This window comes from Orcinus orca, chromosome 7 (genome assembly GCF_937001465.1).
Source record: "Orcinus orca chromosome 7, mOrcOrc1.1, whole genome shotgun sequence".
Lineage (NCBI taxonomy): Eukaryota > Metazoa > Chordata > Mammalia > Artiodactyla > Delphinidae > Orcinus > Orcinus orca.
This window is the reverse complement of record NC_064565.1, coordinates 115,292,522-115,311,356: the sequence shown is the minus strand read 5'-3', so window position 1 is coordinate 115,311,356 and position 18,835 is coordinate 115,292,522. Positions and strand designations below refer to the sequence as shown.

General features: G+C 52.5%; 1 protein-coding gene across 5 annotated transcripts in view; it reads right to left on the bottom strand.

Moving 5' to 3' along the window:
• Positions 1-18,835, bottom strand: part of SH3BP4 (SH3 domain binding protein 4) — a 93,932-nt gene that overhangs the window by 19,588 nt on the left and 55,509 nt on the right. For 3 of the 5 annotated variants that reach the window (XM_049712395.1, XM_004262563.3, XM_049712396.1), the window contains one exon: positions 670-917. In XM_049712395.1, the coding sequence (XP_049568352.1) occupies positions 670-787 (118 nt within the window). In that variant the 5' untranslated portion in view covers positions 788-917. Of the gene's footprint in view, positions 1-669; positions 918-1,863; positions 6,225-18,835 lie in introns of those variants that run through there. The other 2 variants (XM_033424726.2, XM_049712397.1) reach the window with 2 other exon arrangements.

The window sequence follows — 18,835 nt, the reverse complement described above, 5'->3', positions numbered from 1 at the left end:
CCGCTGGCATCCACCTCGGTGTCCAAAAGATAGGCTTTATCACCAGCCCAGTTTTACGCGGCTGTTAGGGAAACCCCGGGGCCACCTCTAAACCAGGGGTTGGCAAACTCTGGCCCCCGGGCCAAATTCAGCCGGCCGTTTCTGTAAAGTTCTGCTGGAACACAGCCATGCCCATTTGTTTTCTCTCTTCCGTGACTGCTTTCTCGTTACAATCTCGGAGTTAAATAGCTGTGACAGAGGCCGTAGGGACTACACAGATTCAAGTATTCACTCTCTGACCTTCTGCAGAGAAAGCGTGCTGACCCCTGTCCCCGGACCCCCTTTTATTCTGCAGTGGCTCTCAGGACCTCATCGACTTAGTACGCTCTCCTTCCCCCTACTTTTGTACACCACCAAGCTCTTACCTTAATGTCACCAAAACTCATGGAAAGAGAAACAAATTCTGCATTAAGAAGAAGTTTCATTACAAAGAGGAAAATTCAAAACAACCTCCCAACCCATCAAAACAAAACAAGTGGGTATTGTTCCAGGGCTGAATTCATAACATGATGAAGTTTAGAGAGCTAAGATTTAATTCTCTGAACGTGAACTTGGCAGCCTGTAAGTAGAGGAGTCCTTGGGTCTTAGAGCTCTTGCAAACCCCAGCCAATGCTATTCCCAGGAGCTCACCTTTGACATCATTAAAGCTTGTTTCTGAAAACCCTTCACTCAGGTCAATCAAGGTCCCCTCGGACTTGCACCGCGGGAGGCCGCTGGAGTTGGCAGCTCGGATGCGCTGAGCTGCCATCTTGAAACTCTCTTGCCGGGTGAACGGCTAAGGTTTCATATTTCCCCTCCAGTTATTCCAGCAATTGCTGAAGCTTCTGTCTCAGGCAACCATGCTGCGCTACGGCATCAGCTCTGCAACGTGCTTCTTCCTGTGAGCAGGGGAAGAAGAAAGGAATTTCCCTTGAGCAAGTGAAACACGGTTAAAGAGTAAACTGATGGCAAGTGGGAATCCTCTTTCTTCCAGAGGCCGTGTCACTTTTCCTGGCCCGAGGGAGCAGAGCAGGGCTCACTCCCCGGATTCTATGCCCACTTTATGCCCGTCTCATCTGTTCTCTCACTGCATACAGCCCCGGCAGTGTTCCCTATCCTGCTGTTTGCACTCCCTCTTCCTGGGGCACAATGAGGCTTGTGAGATCTGCTTGAGCACCTGGCCGGCCCATTCATTACAGTCAAAGAGGAGGACAAAACAGGATCTGTCCACACCGCGAGTTCCAGGGTTCAGGGAAGGGGAACTAAATCTCCTTCTGCCCAGAAAGTGGCTGGTCCCATCGTAGGAACAGCCACCGCTGGGCAAGCAGCACTTGGCATCGCTGCAGTGGGTTTGAGGGGACGGCTCCCTGCCCACACGCTCCCTAAATCCTCCCTGGACCCCAAATAAACAAACACAAATAAGACACACGTGGCCACTTGTGGATATAAGGTATTCTTGTGTGACTTCTGCAGATGAAACGTGGCATATTCACTGGATCACTGTGCTGTTACCAAGCCAGCAAAGGAAATGTTTGTGGGAAAGAACACAGATTCTCTCCTAAGGCCTCGGTTTCTCTGGGAAACGGGCACCCGGGCATGTGGCGGGTTCTGGAGGTGAACAAGGTGACTGGCTCCAAGCAGACCTCTCACCAGGGCCAACGGACAGGAAAGGACCTGCCAGGAGCCAATTTCAGAGCAGGGAACTTCACATGCTCTCCCAGAGCGGACCTGGGCAGGCAACGCTCCAGCTGGCCACAGCTGGCCACAGCTGGGCCACAGCACTCGGAGCAGGGGGGTACCCAAGGGCAGGTGAATTTCACCCCAGTATGGCTGGGTTCACGTAACCTGTCCTCAGGTCCCTTGTTCTTTGACTGCTGTCCACAGGCAGCTGGAAATTCGTCTTCTGACACAGGTGGGTGGCCCTCCTCATGCGAGGGACCTGGGGGCCCAGCGCCACCCTCTGCAGCTTCTGCAGCGGGGATGACATGGCCCGGCCCCAGGCTCTGCGTGCAGTAACCATGCAGCAAGCAGACGGGGTTTGCATCCACGCTCTGTGTCTCCCGGGGATGACCCTGAGGTAAGCAGCTTACACAAGATTCACTTTCATCTCTGTAACATGGGGTAGTAACAGCACTGTTCTGATTCGATTTGCGTGAAGGAGAAAAAGAGAACCCAGGCAAGGCGCTGAGAACACGGGGCAGGGCTCAGTGCCTACGGGAACCCCCCCACCGCCTCGGCCAACGCAGGCGCGCATCAGCAGCCCCAGTCCTGGCTCTGAGGGGCCCGCTGGCAGTGGCTCCAAGGTGGATTCCATGTCATCCCGAGGCCACAGAGGCCGCATTCCTGCACCTGAACACCCTGGAGAGAAGACCTGGGTTATGGGCTGAGCGCGTCCCCCTCCAAATTCATCTGTTAAAGTTCTAACACCCAGTGTGGTTATATTTGGAGGAGAGGTCTTTGCCGGGGGGCGGGGAGGGATGAGGTTAGATGAGGTGGGTGGAATCAGGGCTCTTACAGGAGGAGGCACCAGAGAGCTCGCTTCTCTCTCTGCTGTTTGCCAGGTGAGGACACAGCAAGAAGGCAGCCGTCTGCAAGCCAGGAATCGGGCCCTCACCCAAGATCTAAATCAGCACCTTGGTCCTGGGCTTCGCAAACTCCAGAAATGTGAGGAAATAAATTTCCATTGTGCAAGCCCCCCATCCTACAGCATTTTGTTACAGCAGCCCTAGCTGACTCATGCTGTGTGTGAGGAGGGCAGAAGGGGAGAGCAAGGGCCCTGTCATCCTCAGGGCCAGGGGGCCTAGACACACATGCACAGGAGGCGGGACAGCAGTGGCTGCCTCTCTGGGGAGGGAGCAAAGGTGGGCCCGGGGGTGACACGTCCCTTAAATACATGCCCAACCTGCGCCCAGACCGCCGTTCCTCCCACCCACATCCCATCCTGGAGTTCTCCAGTCCATCCGGAACACCCCCCGCAAAATATACAGACACACAGACACACACACACACACAGATACACACAGACACAGACACACACAGACACACACACACACAGACACACACACACACACACAGACACACACACACACACTTCTATTTGTGACTCACGGATCAGCACTCACAAACATGCCAGTTATTTGAAGGAAGGGGTGAAGCACCTGGATGGTTTCCCCAGCTGAGTGGGATCCCAGATTACTTCCATGCCTGCCCTGTGCCGTTACAACGGATGTGACCACGCGCTCGGACTCCCTTTCCCTCACAGAACCATGCACGGAGCTGGGCCTCCAGGAGAGGACAGCACTGACCCAGCTGGAGGCACGAGGCAGCTGTGGCCAGGCTGTGCTGCCGGGCTTTGTCTCCCGGTCCCCACGCAGTTGCATGGCTCCTCCGCATGCAGGGTCCACCCTCTAGCCGGGGACACCGGCCCCCACCCATCAGCGGCGGTGGCCGCACGGCTCTGTCCGCACAGGCTGTGTCGGAGCCAGACCAGATACCTGGTCACCGGGCTGTCACGGCTCTGCCCCGACCAGGCAGCCTGTGGCCGCGTATGGAGCTGTTTACTGAGACGAGAGAACGTGAAAATACTTCGGATCCAAAAGATGAAGACTCGTTTCCTGGCGGGAATCAACGCAGAGGATAAAATGGGATTCGTGGGTGGGCGGGCGGGGAGGAGAGCTTTATGATGGTTTTGAGCCCGCAGCCTGTGTGTGACGGCTGGGCTGTCACATTAATGACAATTCCTACCTGAGATTCTGGGTCTGACCGGGCCTCTTGGGAGGCGGCAGCCGGACACAGGGGAAGGAGCTGGGAGGCGGCACAGGGGAAGGAGCTGTGGGTTACAGCCAGGGGATGCAGTTAGCTGCGGGATCTGACGGCCCCCGCCCAGGCCAGGCTGCTCCCGGGACTGGGACTGAGAGGCACGCCCAGAGAGGGGACCACCCTTCCTGCTGCACGTCCTCCAGGCCCCCCACCCCACAGGCTCCTGCTCAGGACACGGGAACCCCAGCAGCGGGGCGTGTCAGGACAAAGGACGCCAGGGCTCTCCCAGGGCAGCGCATCCTGACCACGCTTCGAGAGATGGAGAGAACGAGGCCCCGGTCCTGGCCCCCACCGCCCTTGGGAGTATCACCGAGTCCCACTCACTATGGGGGTGCGGAGCACCTAGTGGGGGTTTTAGAAGAAGCCCAGACGGGCGCAGTCTCGAGGCCTTACTGCACAGCCCTGCTCCCGAGGACCCCAAGGCCTGCTGTAGCAGCGAGGCTCCGCAGAACCGGGCCAGCTGCCCAGAGGAGGTGAGGTGCGCCTGGGTTCTGAGCGGGGTGGGCGGGGGGCATAGCCAGGCAGAGCAGGGCACGCAGGCCTGGAGGACACGGCGGGCTGAGCACAGCAGAAGCTGGAGGGCAGGGGCCAGATCGTGACGGCCAAGGGTCTGGCCTCGGCCCCGGACGCTCCGGGAAGCCACAGGAGGCTTCTGATGACATAAATGGAAGCAGCAATGCCGTTCTGTCTTTGAAAACTACTGACACAGTTTAGGAGAAGCTGCTGAGAGAGCTGGTGGAGGGGAGAGACACAGGTGGACATGCCAACAGACAGGGGCCATCCAGACGAGCCCCAGCCCGCCTCAAAGCCCCGCAAAGACGGCCACGTCCTCAGCAGAGGAGCTGGCTGAAGTCCGGATGGGGTGGATTTGACCCAGGGCTGGGAGAGCGATAGCCGAGAACTCAGCTGAGGCCCCTACAGGACACCGGGACAGCTTGCCAAGGGCGGCCAAGGAAAACGGAAATTAACATTTAAGAGCGATCAGATTCCTGCCGCCCCTGCCAACAAGGCAGGAGGGCTGGGGGCGAGGGCGGGGGAGGGCCGCGGAAAGCAGGGCCTCAGGGCTGGGCAGGGAGAACAGAGCACAGACCACCACTGGACTCTGGGAGACAGACCCTTGTTTCTGTTTTGTCACTGATGGGGGACACAGTGATTACCCTGAGCCACTGTGTGTTAGCAGCTACATAAAGAGATGTGCAGTCCTTTTAAAACACAGATACACGCACTGAGCTTGCCATTCAAGGAAGGTGGAAGCCACTAACTGCACGGCCCTGACAACGTCGCCACTTACCAGCCGGCGACTGAAGTCTGAGTCTGATTCCCGGACCACCAGAAGCCTCGTTCACAGGAGCTTCAATGCACCCATTCACTCTCTCTTCCTCGGGACCAGGACCCTTTTGTCCCGTGATGCTCAATGCCCCGTGGGCGGCCCAGAATGGCAACTTTTCCCAGGGGCAGGGGGAGACCGTCCTTGGAGCCAGTCCTGACATCCACCAATACATTTGCAGAGAGTGCAGACGCCAACCTTCGAGGCGTGTTACTTTACAGCAGAGAAAGACAGACAGGCAGCCTGGCTGGGCCACGCCTGGGGGCTCGCCCCTCCTGGCACCTCCGCGAGCTGACACCCTCAGGGTGAGGGCTCAGGGCTGAGGCTCTCTGTCTCCGCCTCCTCCAGACCCCAACGGAGGCGCAGCTACAAGATGCTGTCAGCTTCCCGCCGTGCTTCACAGAGCTCACCACACCTTTGCGGCTGCCTGTGGCAGTCAGATCCCTGAATACTCCCTCCCTGGTGCAATCCATATGTGACCTTAATTTTCTCAAAGGTCCCTCCTGCAGCTCAAAACCCTCCAGGTGTGACTTGCTTTTAAAGGTGGACATCCCGCTCTGGCACTCAGAGCCCTCCACTGCTAGGCTCACCTGGGCACCCAGGTTTATCACTTACCTCCACCCCCATGTGAACCAGGGACACACTTCTCAAGCATGTGTGTTTCACCTTCCGGAGCTCGCTGCCCTCACCTGTGGCACCAGGAAAAGCGCCTTCTCTCTCCCCACCCTCTTTCTGCTCCGCCCTCCTCCCCACAGCCCTGTAAGCTCCAGGTTGACTCAATGTGCTGACCTCAGCTCTGTAGCCAGTATCCTGCAGCCTCAAATTCAAGTGGCCCAAATTCAAGGCCATGCCACTTGAATTATCCCTGCTTCATTAGAAAATAATGTGGGAAACTGAGTTATTTGTAGTGAGGTGGATGGACCCAGAGTCTGTCATACAGAGTGAAGTAAGTCAGAAAGAGAAAAACAAGTATCATGTGCTAACACATATATATGGAATCTAAGAAAAAAAATGGTTCTGAAGAACCTAGGGGCAGGACAGGAATAAAGACGCAGACGTAGAGAATGGACTTGAGGACGCGGGGAGGGGGAAGGGGAAGCTGGGATGAAGTGAGAGAGTGGCATGGACATATATACACCACCAAATGTAAAATAGATAGCTAGTGGGAAGCAGCCGCATAGCACAGGGAGATCAGCTCGGTGCTTTGTGTCCACCTAGAGGGGTGGGATAGGGAGGGTGGGAGGGAGACACAAGAGGGAGGAGATATGGGGATATATGTATATGTATAGCTGACTCGCTTTGTTATACAGCAGCAACTAACACACCATCGTAAAGCAATTATACTCCAATAGAGATGTTAAAAAAAGAAAAGAAAAGAACGTGGGGGTAGACGACCTGATGCTCTGATCTGCTCTACAATGAGCTCACAAAGGTTCACTAACACTGCATTTTACTGCATGTTATACTACTAGTATATATTACTATACGCTATGCTGTTTTTTCTATTTTTCAACCATTTCTCTATTTTCTTATTTAATTTTTATTATTATTACTTTCATTATTAATTATTTTTACCATTTTCTTATTTATGTACATATTTCAAAATGTTCACAACAAAACATTTTTTAAAATTAGGAAAGTAATACTAGGAAAACTTCATCACCTGCCTTTCCATGAGGGACGTGTCAGGAATGAAGGTGTGTGTGTGTCTATGTCTGTCTTCTTTTGACTGGGAAAAACTCTAAGGAGCCCTAAATCCAAATGCCCAGGCGGTCTGAGCCCCCTCACAGCACAAGTGGACGTGGCTGGGTTCCCACTTACCGATAAGTGACCCTTGAACGCCAGATTCAATCACCGAGGGCTCCCCTTTAGGACTGATGGACATCCAGCACCTCCCAGGTCCAAACCCAACTTGGGGTTTGTCCCAAACCTCCTCCCCAACTTCACCATCTCAGCCCACAGGTGAAGGGCTCACTCAGCCAGCCCCAAAGCCCATGTCCCTCCCCAGCGGCCCCTCCCTTACCCCCTCTCTGTGGAGGGTGTGCACTGCGTGTGTGCACGCCACTCCACGCCACCACAGGCAGCTCTGGCTGAGCTCCCCTCAGCACCTCCACGCCACTGTCACCTCTCAACTCATCAATCAGCTCCCTTCCACCAGGTCTCACGTGTTCAGCTCTGCCTTCCCACAGTCCACCCCTCAATTAGCAAGTCAGGACTTTAAAAAAAGCCAGTCGGGACTCTGTTCAAAACCTCCAAAGCTCCTTAGTCTTCGTGCTTACAGTGCCCTCAAGGCCAGCATCCTGGGTCCCTCTGGCTCTTTGGTCCCGTTTCTTGAAGTTCTCTCCCTCCCACTGCAGGGCCTTTGCACATGCTGTTCCTGCATCCTGGGAGGGCCCTGCCTATTATTCGCCAGACTGGATCCCTCACTGCGTTCAAGTGTCTGCAACAGCAACACCCCTCAGCCCACCCTCTTCCCCTACTTTCCTTTTTAACACTAGATATATCCTGTGCTCTTCGCTTTCTAGCCTGATTTCTCCAAGAGAACGTAAGCTCCCCGAGGCCACGGGACTCAGCCTGTTTCCTCGCTCCCTGGGTTGTGACAGGCCTGTACAGAGCAGGCTCTCAAATGTGAATGAGCAAATGAACTCCATTTAAATACAGCTTTGGAGCTATCTGGTAGGTATCCCTGGGATAATCTCCTTGAAAGAGCCCAAATCCCCCCAAAAGTGTCAAATGTCCCCCCAGATGGCTGATGTGACTTAACTATACTCAGCAGGCTAAGTTTAGGAATCTTACTCTCTTTTGGAAATCCAAGTTATACATTTCTGAAACACTGACGGGTTAGCTGCGTGGGCACCTGGGATGTACCTGGGCAGCTTGGCCTACAAGTCTGGCCAGCCTCCACTAGGGTCTGGACTTCACCCACGGGCCCCAGGAGCCACCACCTCTCCGGGACAGCCCGCAGCTGCACGCACTCTCGGCCAGGGCGGCGGGCACTGGACCTCAGGACAGCTCAGAAGGGAAGGCTGTGGAAGCCCCTGCATCCCCCATCCCCGAAGCCACGCCTCGACTTGGGAAGCCTCCACTCCCCCCTTCACCTCCACGTGGTAGGAGTCGGGTCTAAGAAGTCGGGACGCTAAAGCTTACTAATGTCTGAGTCACAACTAATGAGCTTTTCTTATCTTTAGTATAAAGGCCAATTCACTTAGAGAGAAAAGAGCCTGCTGCCAGCTCCTCCCTGGTAACTATGGGGCTGGCCTCTGAACAGACAACACCGTTGTACAAGGACAGACTTACTTACAGGTTCCGGTGGCAAACTCGCGACCCCGCACACAGCCCCTCAGCTACCCCTGTGGATCGGCCACTCCCCAGATCCTAGAATCCCAGAATATTCTTGTGGGGGCCTGTATGCCAACGTTCTGCCCGAGGAGCAATTAAAAAACAAACCAACCAAGAAAAATAACGGACACGAGCATCTGCAGGATGGAGAACACCCTGGTCAGGACCCCAGCGTGTGCACAGCCAAGCGCCAGGTCCTCCGGGTGGCCCAGACCCAGGAAGGTGCAGAAGGAAGGCGCTGGGCCTGGACCCCTCCCGCAGGAGGGCATCGCGCATCGAGACTGCCTTCGGCTACTCCCTGGAGAATTCTGTTCGTGCCTTGTTTAAGATGACTCATTCTCCACATTTGACTTTAATTTCTGGAGTAGGAGTTTCATGTTGATTTCATCAGCTTTCCTCCGGGTTAAAAAGAAAGCATGAGTTTCTACCCGCTCTGGGGGATGTCAGTCACCAGGCTCTGTGGACAGACACTCCATCCCATCTGTCCCCACCTCACTCTCTCCCCAAGAAAGAACATGTTCGCAAGGATGAAAGTAATCCAGAGATACCCTCCCTCCCAAGCTGATCTGCTTCCTGTGAGCAACTGCCCGAAACCCAACGCCCTGGGCTCCCAACCCAACGGGCCGTCACGGAGAAGCCGACATGCCCGGTCAGGCTGCAGGGATGGACCAGGGACATCTGGTTTCACACCCCCCCACGCTGAGGAAGAGCCCGCGAGGAAGGCGAGCTGGTGGTGACCCAGCGGGGTGACAGTGAGCCTATCTGCGCGCCTGTGGACATCTACGACATCTTTTTCCCTCCAAAGCAAACTGCCCTGGAGGGAGGCCCATCCCACAGACTCCAAACAGCACCCCAGCTCCCCCCGCCTCCTGATCTTTGACCCGACCGGTCTGGGCAACGGCCCAAGTGGAAAGGCAAAACGTGACTGGTGTCTCCTTTCCAGGCTCTCCTCTCTTGGCAGGGAAGGCACAGGCTCCGGTTTCGAGAGCACGGTCCTACACAGCGAAATTCGAACCTTCCCATTGCGGTGGCGGGACACTTCCTCCCACCTACAGGAGCCTGATCTCTAGAACCCTTCTGTATCCACCTGGAGCAGAGCCGAAAGCACTGCCCGGTGGCCTGGAGGAGGGCTGCCTCCTTTGGGGGGAAAGCGCATGGCCCCATCGGAGAGAGGGGACCACAGGGAATCAGCTGGCCATTCCAGTGTTTGGGATGTATTTCACTTTGGTTCAACAGTGACCTCAATTGATGAGCAGCAGCTATTGGAGGCCCCCAGCCGGCCATCTGGGCAGAGTGATGAGGTTCGCGGGCAGCATCGTGTGTCCTGGTCCCCGGGCACCTCCCGAGCAGGGGACCACATTGCCTGGGTGAGCAGCCCACGAGAGCTGCACCTACTTCTAGGAACAGGCTCTTGTGTGCAGGCGCTGGGCTGGCAACATGCACACGTTCAAGGCCTTCTCTGTCCACGCAAAGCTGGTGACTCAAGCTCAACACCCCCTCAGGCTCTACGGGGTGCGTGGGAGGGGACCCCGCAGTTCTGGGTGCCCGCTTCTCACTTGCTGCTTTTATGGTGTAAAGTGTGATCGTTGGAGAGAGCTGGCCCAATAACTCGGGGTGTTTTCACCAGCCAGTGACAAAGTAAGAAAATCAGTCTGGAGAATCAGGGGTTGTGGGTAAGGGTCAGGGAGGGGAAGGGGTGGCCAAGCCCCTCTCCACCGCCTCTGCGGGGCCTGAGCCTCTTACGCCCTGGCTTCTTGTCTCCAGCCTACTTGATGCCCAGCGGCGAGACTGTGCTTCAGGGTGGGCTGGACCAACCCCATCATTTTCTTGGGTAAAAACAACAATCTCAGACTTCCCTGATGGCACAGTGGTTAAGAATCTGCCTGCCAATTCAGGGGACACAGTTCGATCCCTGGTCTGGGAAGCTCTCACATGCCGCGGAGCAAATAAGCCTGCGAGCCACAACTACTGAGCCCACGTCCACAACTACTGAAGCTCACACGCCTAGAGCCCGTGCTCCGCAACAAGAGAAGCCACTGCAATGAGAAGCCCGTGCACTGCAACAAAGAGTGGCCCCTGCTCGCCGCAACTAGAGAAAGCCCGCGCACAGCAACGAAGACCCAAAGCAGCCAAAAATAAAATAAAATAAAAAATAAATAAATTAAAAAAACAAAACAACAACAATCTCAGCTTCTTCAGAGGCTCCTACAGTCTGCAGACGTCAATCCAAACCTGGCTTGTCTTTCCAGACCCTCCTTGCACTAACTCACCCTCCATGTCCGCGTCACACTCTCATCTGGATGCCCGATGCCCTGAGCTCGCCAAGCACAGCGACTGTTTCTTTCACTCTGCTCCAAACACCCCCACCCATCCCCCGACCTTAAGCCTCCATCTCTCTCCGCACCCCACTGACTTGAAGACCCAACAGTGCCCCCAGTTTCTGCTACGTTAGAACCTACCCATTTGAGAGAGACCCCCGTCAAACAGTGCCTTTGCAGATGGAATCCTACCTCTTCTCTGAGCTCTCTGGGGACTCATCCGTCATCTTCTCTGGACACTTAACTGCTTGCAATCTGGGCATCACAGCTGTGATTCTGCACGTGATTTCTTAGTTCCCTGACAACTACCCTCGTTTCCTCGAAAGCCAACTGGATACCTGGCTCCTCTGTCATCCTCCAGCAGCAAGCACAGTGCCCGGCCCAAGCTGGTGTGTGGTGTCATCTGTTGAAAGGACAAGTGCTCCACCCAAACATCTATTCAGCATCACCGTGCAGCGGGGACCACCAAAGACACGAGTGGATGGAGACCTGGTCTCCTCCCTCAACTGCTGATCATTTAGTTGGGATGACAATGTGTATGAAACTGACCCCAGGAGGAGGGGGAGGGGTGAGGCCTCCACCACAACTTCCGGGCCTGCTCGGGACCTTCTGGGCCTGCACGGACCTTCTGGGCCTGCCTGGGGCTGGAAGTCCAGACACCTTGGTTTGCCCAACACACCGTGTGTGCTATGTGGATGCCTTCCACCCACATGTCCTCCTGTCCCATCACCCTGCTGCTGACAAACAATGGCAAGGAGTTCAAAGATGACCCGACACATGCATGTCAAGTGCTCCCCAAGCATGGGGTTTAGGAGGTCTGGTGGGGTGGGGTCAGCCTCCCCGAGTCACATGGGAAGAGCTGCAGCAGACAGGCTGGGAAGTAAAATCTTGTGATCAGCCCGGACTAGAAAAACTTCCCCACTCTGGTCCCCAGCCAGCGACTAGAAAGAAAAAGCACGATTATCTCGGCAGATGTTACAAAAGACATGAGAAGAGAGGCCCATTCACTTGATGGGCTGGTTGGGGGTAGACTCAGATTCCTGACCCCCGTTTGATGAGTTCAACAAAACTGCAAAACACAAGCACTGGAAGGATTTGTGGTTTCCAAACATTAGCCATTGATCTACTGTCTTCCTTAAAAAAAAAAAAATCAAATTACTGGGCTTCCCTGGTGGTCCAGTGGTTAAGACTCCGTGCTCCCAATTCAGGGGGCCCGGGTTCGATCCCTGGTCAGGGAACTATATCCTGCATGCCAGAACTAAGACCCGGAGCAGCTAGCTAGCTAGCTAAATAAATAGATAGATAGATAAATAGATAAATAAATAAATGTTTTAAAAAATCAAATTATTTAATATTTCTCTTTAAACCAACCTACTTTAACAATGTAAGTTTATTCAAGAAAGTTATTTTAAAGGCAGCTTTCTATATCTTTAAAAAGGAAGCTTCTATCCTTTAAAAAGAAAGGTCTTCCTTAGATATACTGATAAATCTTTTCTAGTATATATTAACTTAAAACATTTTTTTAAAGTTCATCTTAGCTACCATTCTGGGAAACACAAAGTAGCTGGTGCCACTCATTTTACAGGTGAGGAAACTGAGGGTTTTTATTGAAAGAGGTTTTCCCCGGGGTTCATTTCTGAGACTCAGATGAAAATGCCGGGTTCAGACAAGCTAGCTTGCCTGGGGAGGCAGCTCCTAAGGCTTCATGATGCCCCCAAATCTTGATGGTTCTCATTCATGATACATGTGCCACATCTGAGCTCAAGTTCAAGTTTAAGTGAAGTCGGGGGAGGAGGCAAGAGTTGCAGAGACCGAAGTGGTAGGGGGGTGGGGGGCGGGTGATGAGCAGGGTGAGAACACTCCCCAGGCAGAGACCAGAGCCACGCCCACCAGATGGTACCACTGGAAACAACCAGCAAATACAGTGAGAGCCTGTCGATGGGCCCCCAGAGCTGGGAGAGAGACGGCTACATGCGGCCCAGCTCCTGAGGACCGAGGCGAGGTCAGTGCTCAGCTGACTGGTTCACTGCTGCCTCTCAGCCAGACCCTCCCCTGGATGGAAGAACTGTTCAAGTTTTATCCACCCATTTATCGAGGATCTGGCATCTAGCCCAGCAAGCAACCAATGAAACTCATGGAATGAACGAATTTCTTTACAGAAGTTCTATGGTGTCCATGAGCTACGAAACCAATCACTGATCTATATACTTCATCAATATTTATTAAGGGAAGTAGAGAGGACAGGATTCTTATTCTGTCTCCCATCCCAATACCCCTTAGACTATCTGTCCTTGGGAAATCAAAGATGTAGGTGAAATGACTTACGTACAGCACTGTTTACAGTGATCCAGGAGGGGTTCTACCTCCAGGACGGGTTACGCAGTTGTTAAAATTTGTTTTCTAATACTCAACAGAATGGAAAACGCACACAACAGAACGCTGAGAAAAATGAAATCCACAAACTTCACAATAAAACTCATTCCACTTTGTTCTTAGAAATGTATATTTACTAGAAAAAAGAAGAGTAATTTTCACACCAAATGCTGACAGCAACCACGTCCAGGTATGGCAATCGTATGGATCATTTTGGTCTTTATTTTTCCTAAGTTTTCTACTTTTTGTAATTAAAAAAAAAACAACACACATTTTATAAAATCAACTTCCAGTCTCCTTCCCAAACACCATGTGTCCAGCAGGTTCTTTCCAGCCTTGAAAGGCCATTTTCTGAGCATGTATAACAGTATGCCATCTGTGGGGTTAATTCCGAACACTTTCCAACACTTGACTGAGCGCCTAGAAGGATGTATTAATCCCAGTGGATCTAAATCCAGCCTTCCCAATTCCAGCTCCACGACTTGGGGAAAGTCATTTTCCCAATAACTGAAAAAAATGCATTCCTATTCCTCCTGGTCTCATGATTCTACTAACTAGGAAACAGCGGATACCTGACTGTGATATTGTGATTTATAGTATATAATATATATAGTAAATAAATAAATATATATATTATATATTATATATATGTCTGTGTTCTATTTCTGGCACAGAGCTCCCAAAACCCTGGGGGATTTCTTAAGCAAATAGAGCAGTAAAAGTATCTTTTGTTATGTTAATGAGGTGACTTTGGGGCCGCCCCCAGGTAACCTAAGGATGGGGGCTTTCAGTCCTGCCCTCTGGCTTCTGCGGAGGGGAGAGAGGCTGCACAGTTGCATAAATTACAGGTGGCCAATGATTTAATCAATCCTGTCTGTATAATGAGCCGCCAGTAAAAGCCCAAGGCTGGAGTTCTGAACGCCTCTGGGCTGGTGAACACACGGAGATTTGGGGAGGGGTTGCTAGGAGAGGGCGTGGAAGCTCCCCACTCTTTCTCAATGCCTTGCCTTACGTGTCTCTCCCATCTGGCTGTTCCAGAGTTATATCCTGTTATACTAAACCTGTAATCTAATTAGTAAAACGTTTGACTTCTGTGAGCTGCTCTGGCAAATTAATCAAACCCAAGGAGGGAGGGTCACGGCAAGCTCCAACCTATAGCCAGTTGGTCAGAAGCACAGGTGACAACCTGGACTTGTCATGGGCGTCTGAAGTGGGGAGGTGGGGGTCAGCCTTGTGGGACTGAGCCCTCAACCTGTGGGACCAGACTTCATCTCCAGGTAGAGAGTGTCCAAATTGAGCTGACCGGCTGGACAGCCAGCCGGTGTCTGAGAACTGGCAGCCGTTTTTGGCAGGAGAAAGCCCTTTGCAGGAAAGAGCTCTCTGCAGGAGGCCCCTCCGTCCTGTCACTAACCTTAAACCAGGTGCCCCCATGCACTACTCACCTCTGGCCCTAGCACACCTTTCAAATCTTTTGATCACGAAATACTCTGCCTAACCTGTTGGTTCCTCCCGTAGATGGAAGAAGTAGAAATGAAGAATAAGGAATTAACGGATGACGGGATCTCTTCCCTAGCTCCCCCTTCAGCAATTTCGCCAACAAACTGTGAACAAAATAGTATCTAAAGGTAGACCACGAGGAGCTGACAAGCTATACACAAGCCTGCGTGCAAGCCTGCACACAAGCCTGCGTGCAAGCCTGCGTGCAAGCCTGCACACAGTGGGGGTGGCCACAGCGCTGACCCCTACCTCAGTGACTAACTGAGATGACTTCCCTGTTTTCCTTCAAAAGCTTTCATGGCTAAGCAGAGTCTCTGGAGGTGGTTTTGGGGGACGCTGAGTCCACCATCCCCCCAGACTGCCAGTATTCCGATTAACGGCATCTTTCCTTTCTACCAACACTTGTGAGCACTGACTTCGTATGCGGCGAGCAGCGGGACCTGATTCAAAAACAGAATCATTCTTGATGGAAAGTCATCACTAAAGCTTCGACCAGCGGGTCTCGTTTTCAGGTCTGAGGAGGGGGGGCACCCTGACCTGCTGCTCACAGAAGGCTCCCAACTTTCCACCACTATAAACGGCAGGGTGGTTGGCGGCCATCTTTATCCCTAATCTTCCTCTGAATTGTGGATTATTTTCTTAAGATGACTTTCTAGTAGAGGACAAAGCATTGCCAAATGCTTTCCTGGAAAGCTGCAGACATTTATCCTCGCAACAGCACCGGGGGTCCCTTTTCACCCGTCTGCCAGCCATTTGAGAAAACCTTCCCTAATATGACAACTGGGCAACGAAATACCAAGTTTAAATTCACATTCCTTTGACCATCGGTCAGAAACTTTCAAATATGGATGACGTCTTATGTCCTGCTTCGTGACTATCATTTTGCATCCTCTGCTTGATTAGAGTCTGAAATTTCATATCAGTTTCAAATATCTTCCCCACTGTTGCTCACGCACACCCATCCATTTGCTAACTTCAGGTAAAGTCTCAGTTCTCTGACCCTATCAATCCTTCCTTTGTGATTTCACCCTGAAGCCTGAAGAAAAGGCTCCCCTAATGAAAAATTTGATAAACATTTCACATCTATTTTCCTCTATTTAAAAAAAAAAAAATGGTGTGTGGACTGACATCAATGTACAAAGAATTTATTTTGCTGCTCAGCAAGGAACTTTACAAAATTAATTAGCAAACAGCTAAGCGATTACTCCTTTATCGGTTCCCGAACAATCTGTCCCCTCCGTGATGTCGTCTTAATGCTTTTTAAATGTGTATAGAGACACCAGGGTTTGAATCTGGCCAATTCCATGTCATGAGTCTGCCTATTTTTATAACAACACCAGCCCTTATGTAACTCCGGGAGCTTTACCAAGTTTGGCCATCTGGAAGGACCAGCCCCCAAGAACCATTCTATTTCAAAGTCTCCTCCTATCAGTTATTTGAACCTGTTTTTTTTTTCCCTCCAAATGAACCTGGGAGTAATTAAGTAATATGTCTTCCCACCTCTTCATTCCTTCAAAAAAGTTACCCCACTGGGTTTTTGTTTCTGTTGGCACAGCAATGGTAAGAACTGACATCTTTATACTATTGTATCTTTTCTTCCAGAAATATGGTGGGTCTCTGTTTATTTAAAAATGAGTGCCAGGGGGCTTCCCTGGTGGCGCGGTGGTTGGGAGTCTGCCTGCTAGTGCAGGGGATGTGGGTTCGAGCCCTAGTCTGGGAGGATCCCACATGCCGCGGAGTAACTAGGCCTGTGAGCCACAACTACTGAGCCTGCGCGTCTGGAGCCTGTGCTCCGCAACAAGAGAGGCTGCGATAGTAAGAGGCCCGTGCACCGCGATGAAGAGGGGCCCCCGCTTGCCACAACTGGAGAAAGCCCTCGCACAGAAACGAAGACCCAACACAGCCCAAAATAAATAAATTAATAAAAAAGAAAAAATGAGTGCCAGGACAGTGTATAGGGACTGGCACACTCTTCCTGTAAAGGGGCAGAGTGTAAATTACGCTCTGGGGACCATACGGACTCTGTCCAAACCCCTCAAATCCAGGCAGTTCCACAAGTCCAAGCGATTCCACCTCCGAAGTATGTGGATCTGACTTCTGCTCTCTGCTCTCTGCTCCCAGCTGAGCACCTCATCTCTCTCTGGACTCACCACAGCAGCCTCCCACCTGGTCTCCCTGCTCCTCCGACCCCCAAAACACACCACGAAACCATTCTCCTTAGAGCAGCTGGGCCCCTCAGCAAAGTAAGTCTCTCCAGGGGCATTTCCCTGCAGTCTCGAACCTCCTTATTGGGACTACGTGACTATGGCCCCACCTGCCCTTCCATGGCCCCGTTTCCTTCTAGTGCACTCAGTTTCTGAATTTAACTCATTTCTGTCCCAGGACCCTTGCACCGGCAGGTCCCTCTGGCTGGCAAGCTCTGTCCTGCAAACTTCACTTGCTGACAACTCTTGCCACTCAGGTTGACTCAGGTCAAGGTCACACTTCAGAAGAAACCCACCTGACCACTCACCAACGTAGCCATGCTCAGTCTGACCTTTGTGCCTCACTGTTCCCAAGTGCAAGAGGACCAGAGAGAGAGCTTGCACGTGGGAATCACGTGTGCACACACAGGGCACGGGGGCCCCCAGGCACGGTACACACCCCCACAGAGTTTGTGGTCATGCTGTTTACACTGACCCAGTTCACGCATAAGCCCTGTACTTTTCACCAAGTTCGAGACACACCTGTTTTTTTTACACACCACCGTGGTCTGGAATGCTATGAGTGTCACTGCAGCAAAGAACTAAACTTCCTTGGCTCATAGGTGCTTTACTAAATGAGGTAGTATAATTTCTTTATAAACCACTAATCACTCCATAAATTCTATCTCCATTGCTAGTTACAACAACTGTGGGTTGTGGGTCGTGAAAGTTCAGTATCACTGTACCTTATTTCCATTTGCTTGAGCTATTTAAGGCCTGACCACGGGGTTCAGGTCAAGCACTTAAGCAAGCATCTTTTGGCTAAAACCTAAAAGCCACCAGGTTGGGGAGAGGACGGCACTGAGAAGTCACATATGGTCACGTTTTTCTAATACCCTCTTGTTATGAGTTGAACTGTGTCCCCCGCAAAGGCTGCTGAAGTCCTAACTTCCATACCTGCAAATACAACCTTGTTTGGAAACAGGGTCTTTGCGGATGACCACGTTCAGATAAAGTGCTACGGGTGGGCCCTCCTCCAATATGACAGGTGTCCTCACAAAATGGGGAAATGTGGGCACAGGGTGAAGATGACATGGAGACAGGAGAAGGCGGCCGTCTGCAAGCCAAGGAGGGAGGCCCGGGACAGCCTCTCCCTCGCGGCCTCAGAAGGAACCAGCCCTAACGACACCTCAATCCCGGACTTCAGGCCTCCAGAGCCAGGAGGGAATGAATTTCGGTTGTGTTGAGTGACCCAGTTTGTAGCAGTTTGTGCTGGCGGTCTCAGGAAAGTCACACACCCTCCTAGGGGTGTGGACACAGATTCATTCGGCTTCTCAGACCTTCCTTCACTCTCCTTGGCCGGCGTGGCCCCCAGAGAACTTCTCCCCGGCTTCCTCTCTTTCTGTCACATCTAACAAATGGAACTCCACGAAGCAAATGAAAGCCAAGGCCCCAAAACAGAGTCCCGGCCTCTGCAAAGTGTGGTCTTGCCTCCACACTTCCGGAACACTCTCTCCTACGATCCCAAACTACCTGGCCATCGCCCAACCGCCACTCACCTCACATTCCTGACGGCTGAGTCTGATGCCGGGGGCAATCGGACCTCTATATCCCGAGTGCTACTGTGGGAAATCTTGCTAAGTCACCGCAAGCGCCCCGCAGAGGCATTTCTCGGTGGCAACCAAGTAAGTCGGGGTGTGCAACCAACTACTCTCACCAAGATTCCGGAGCTCTCCGAACATTTCGACTCACTGAGAACACACTAGAACCATTAGAAAATAGGAGGCCAGTGCCCCTAAGCTGCGGGGAGAACCGGGGACAGCCCCCCGCCCCGGGCTCCACCGCAGGGGCTCCGAGGCCACGAGATCAGGTTCCTTCTGAGGGGGCCCAACCGGTCTGCAGCAGGACATGAGCCAAAGGAACAAACATTTAGTAACACGGAAAGACACCCAACGGAGTGA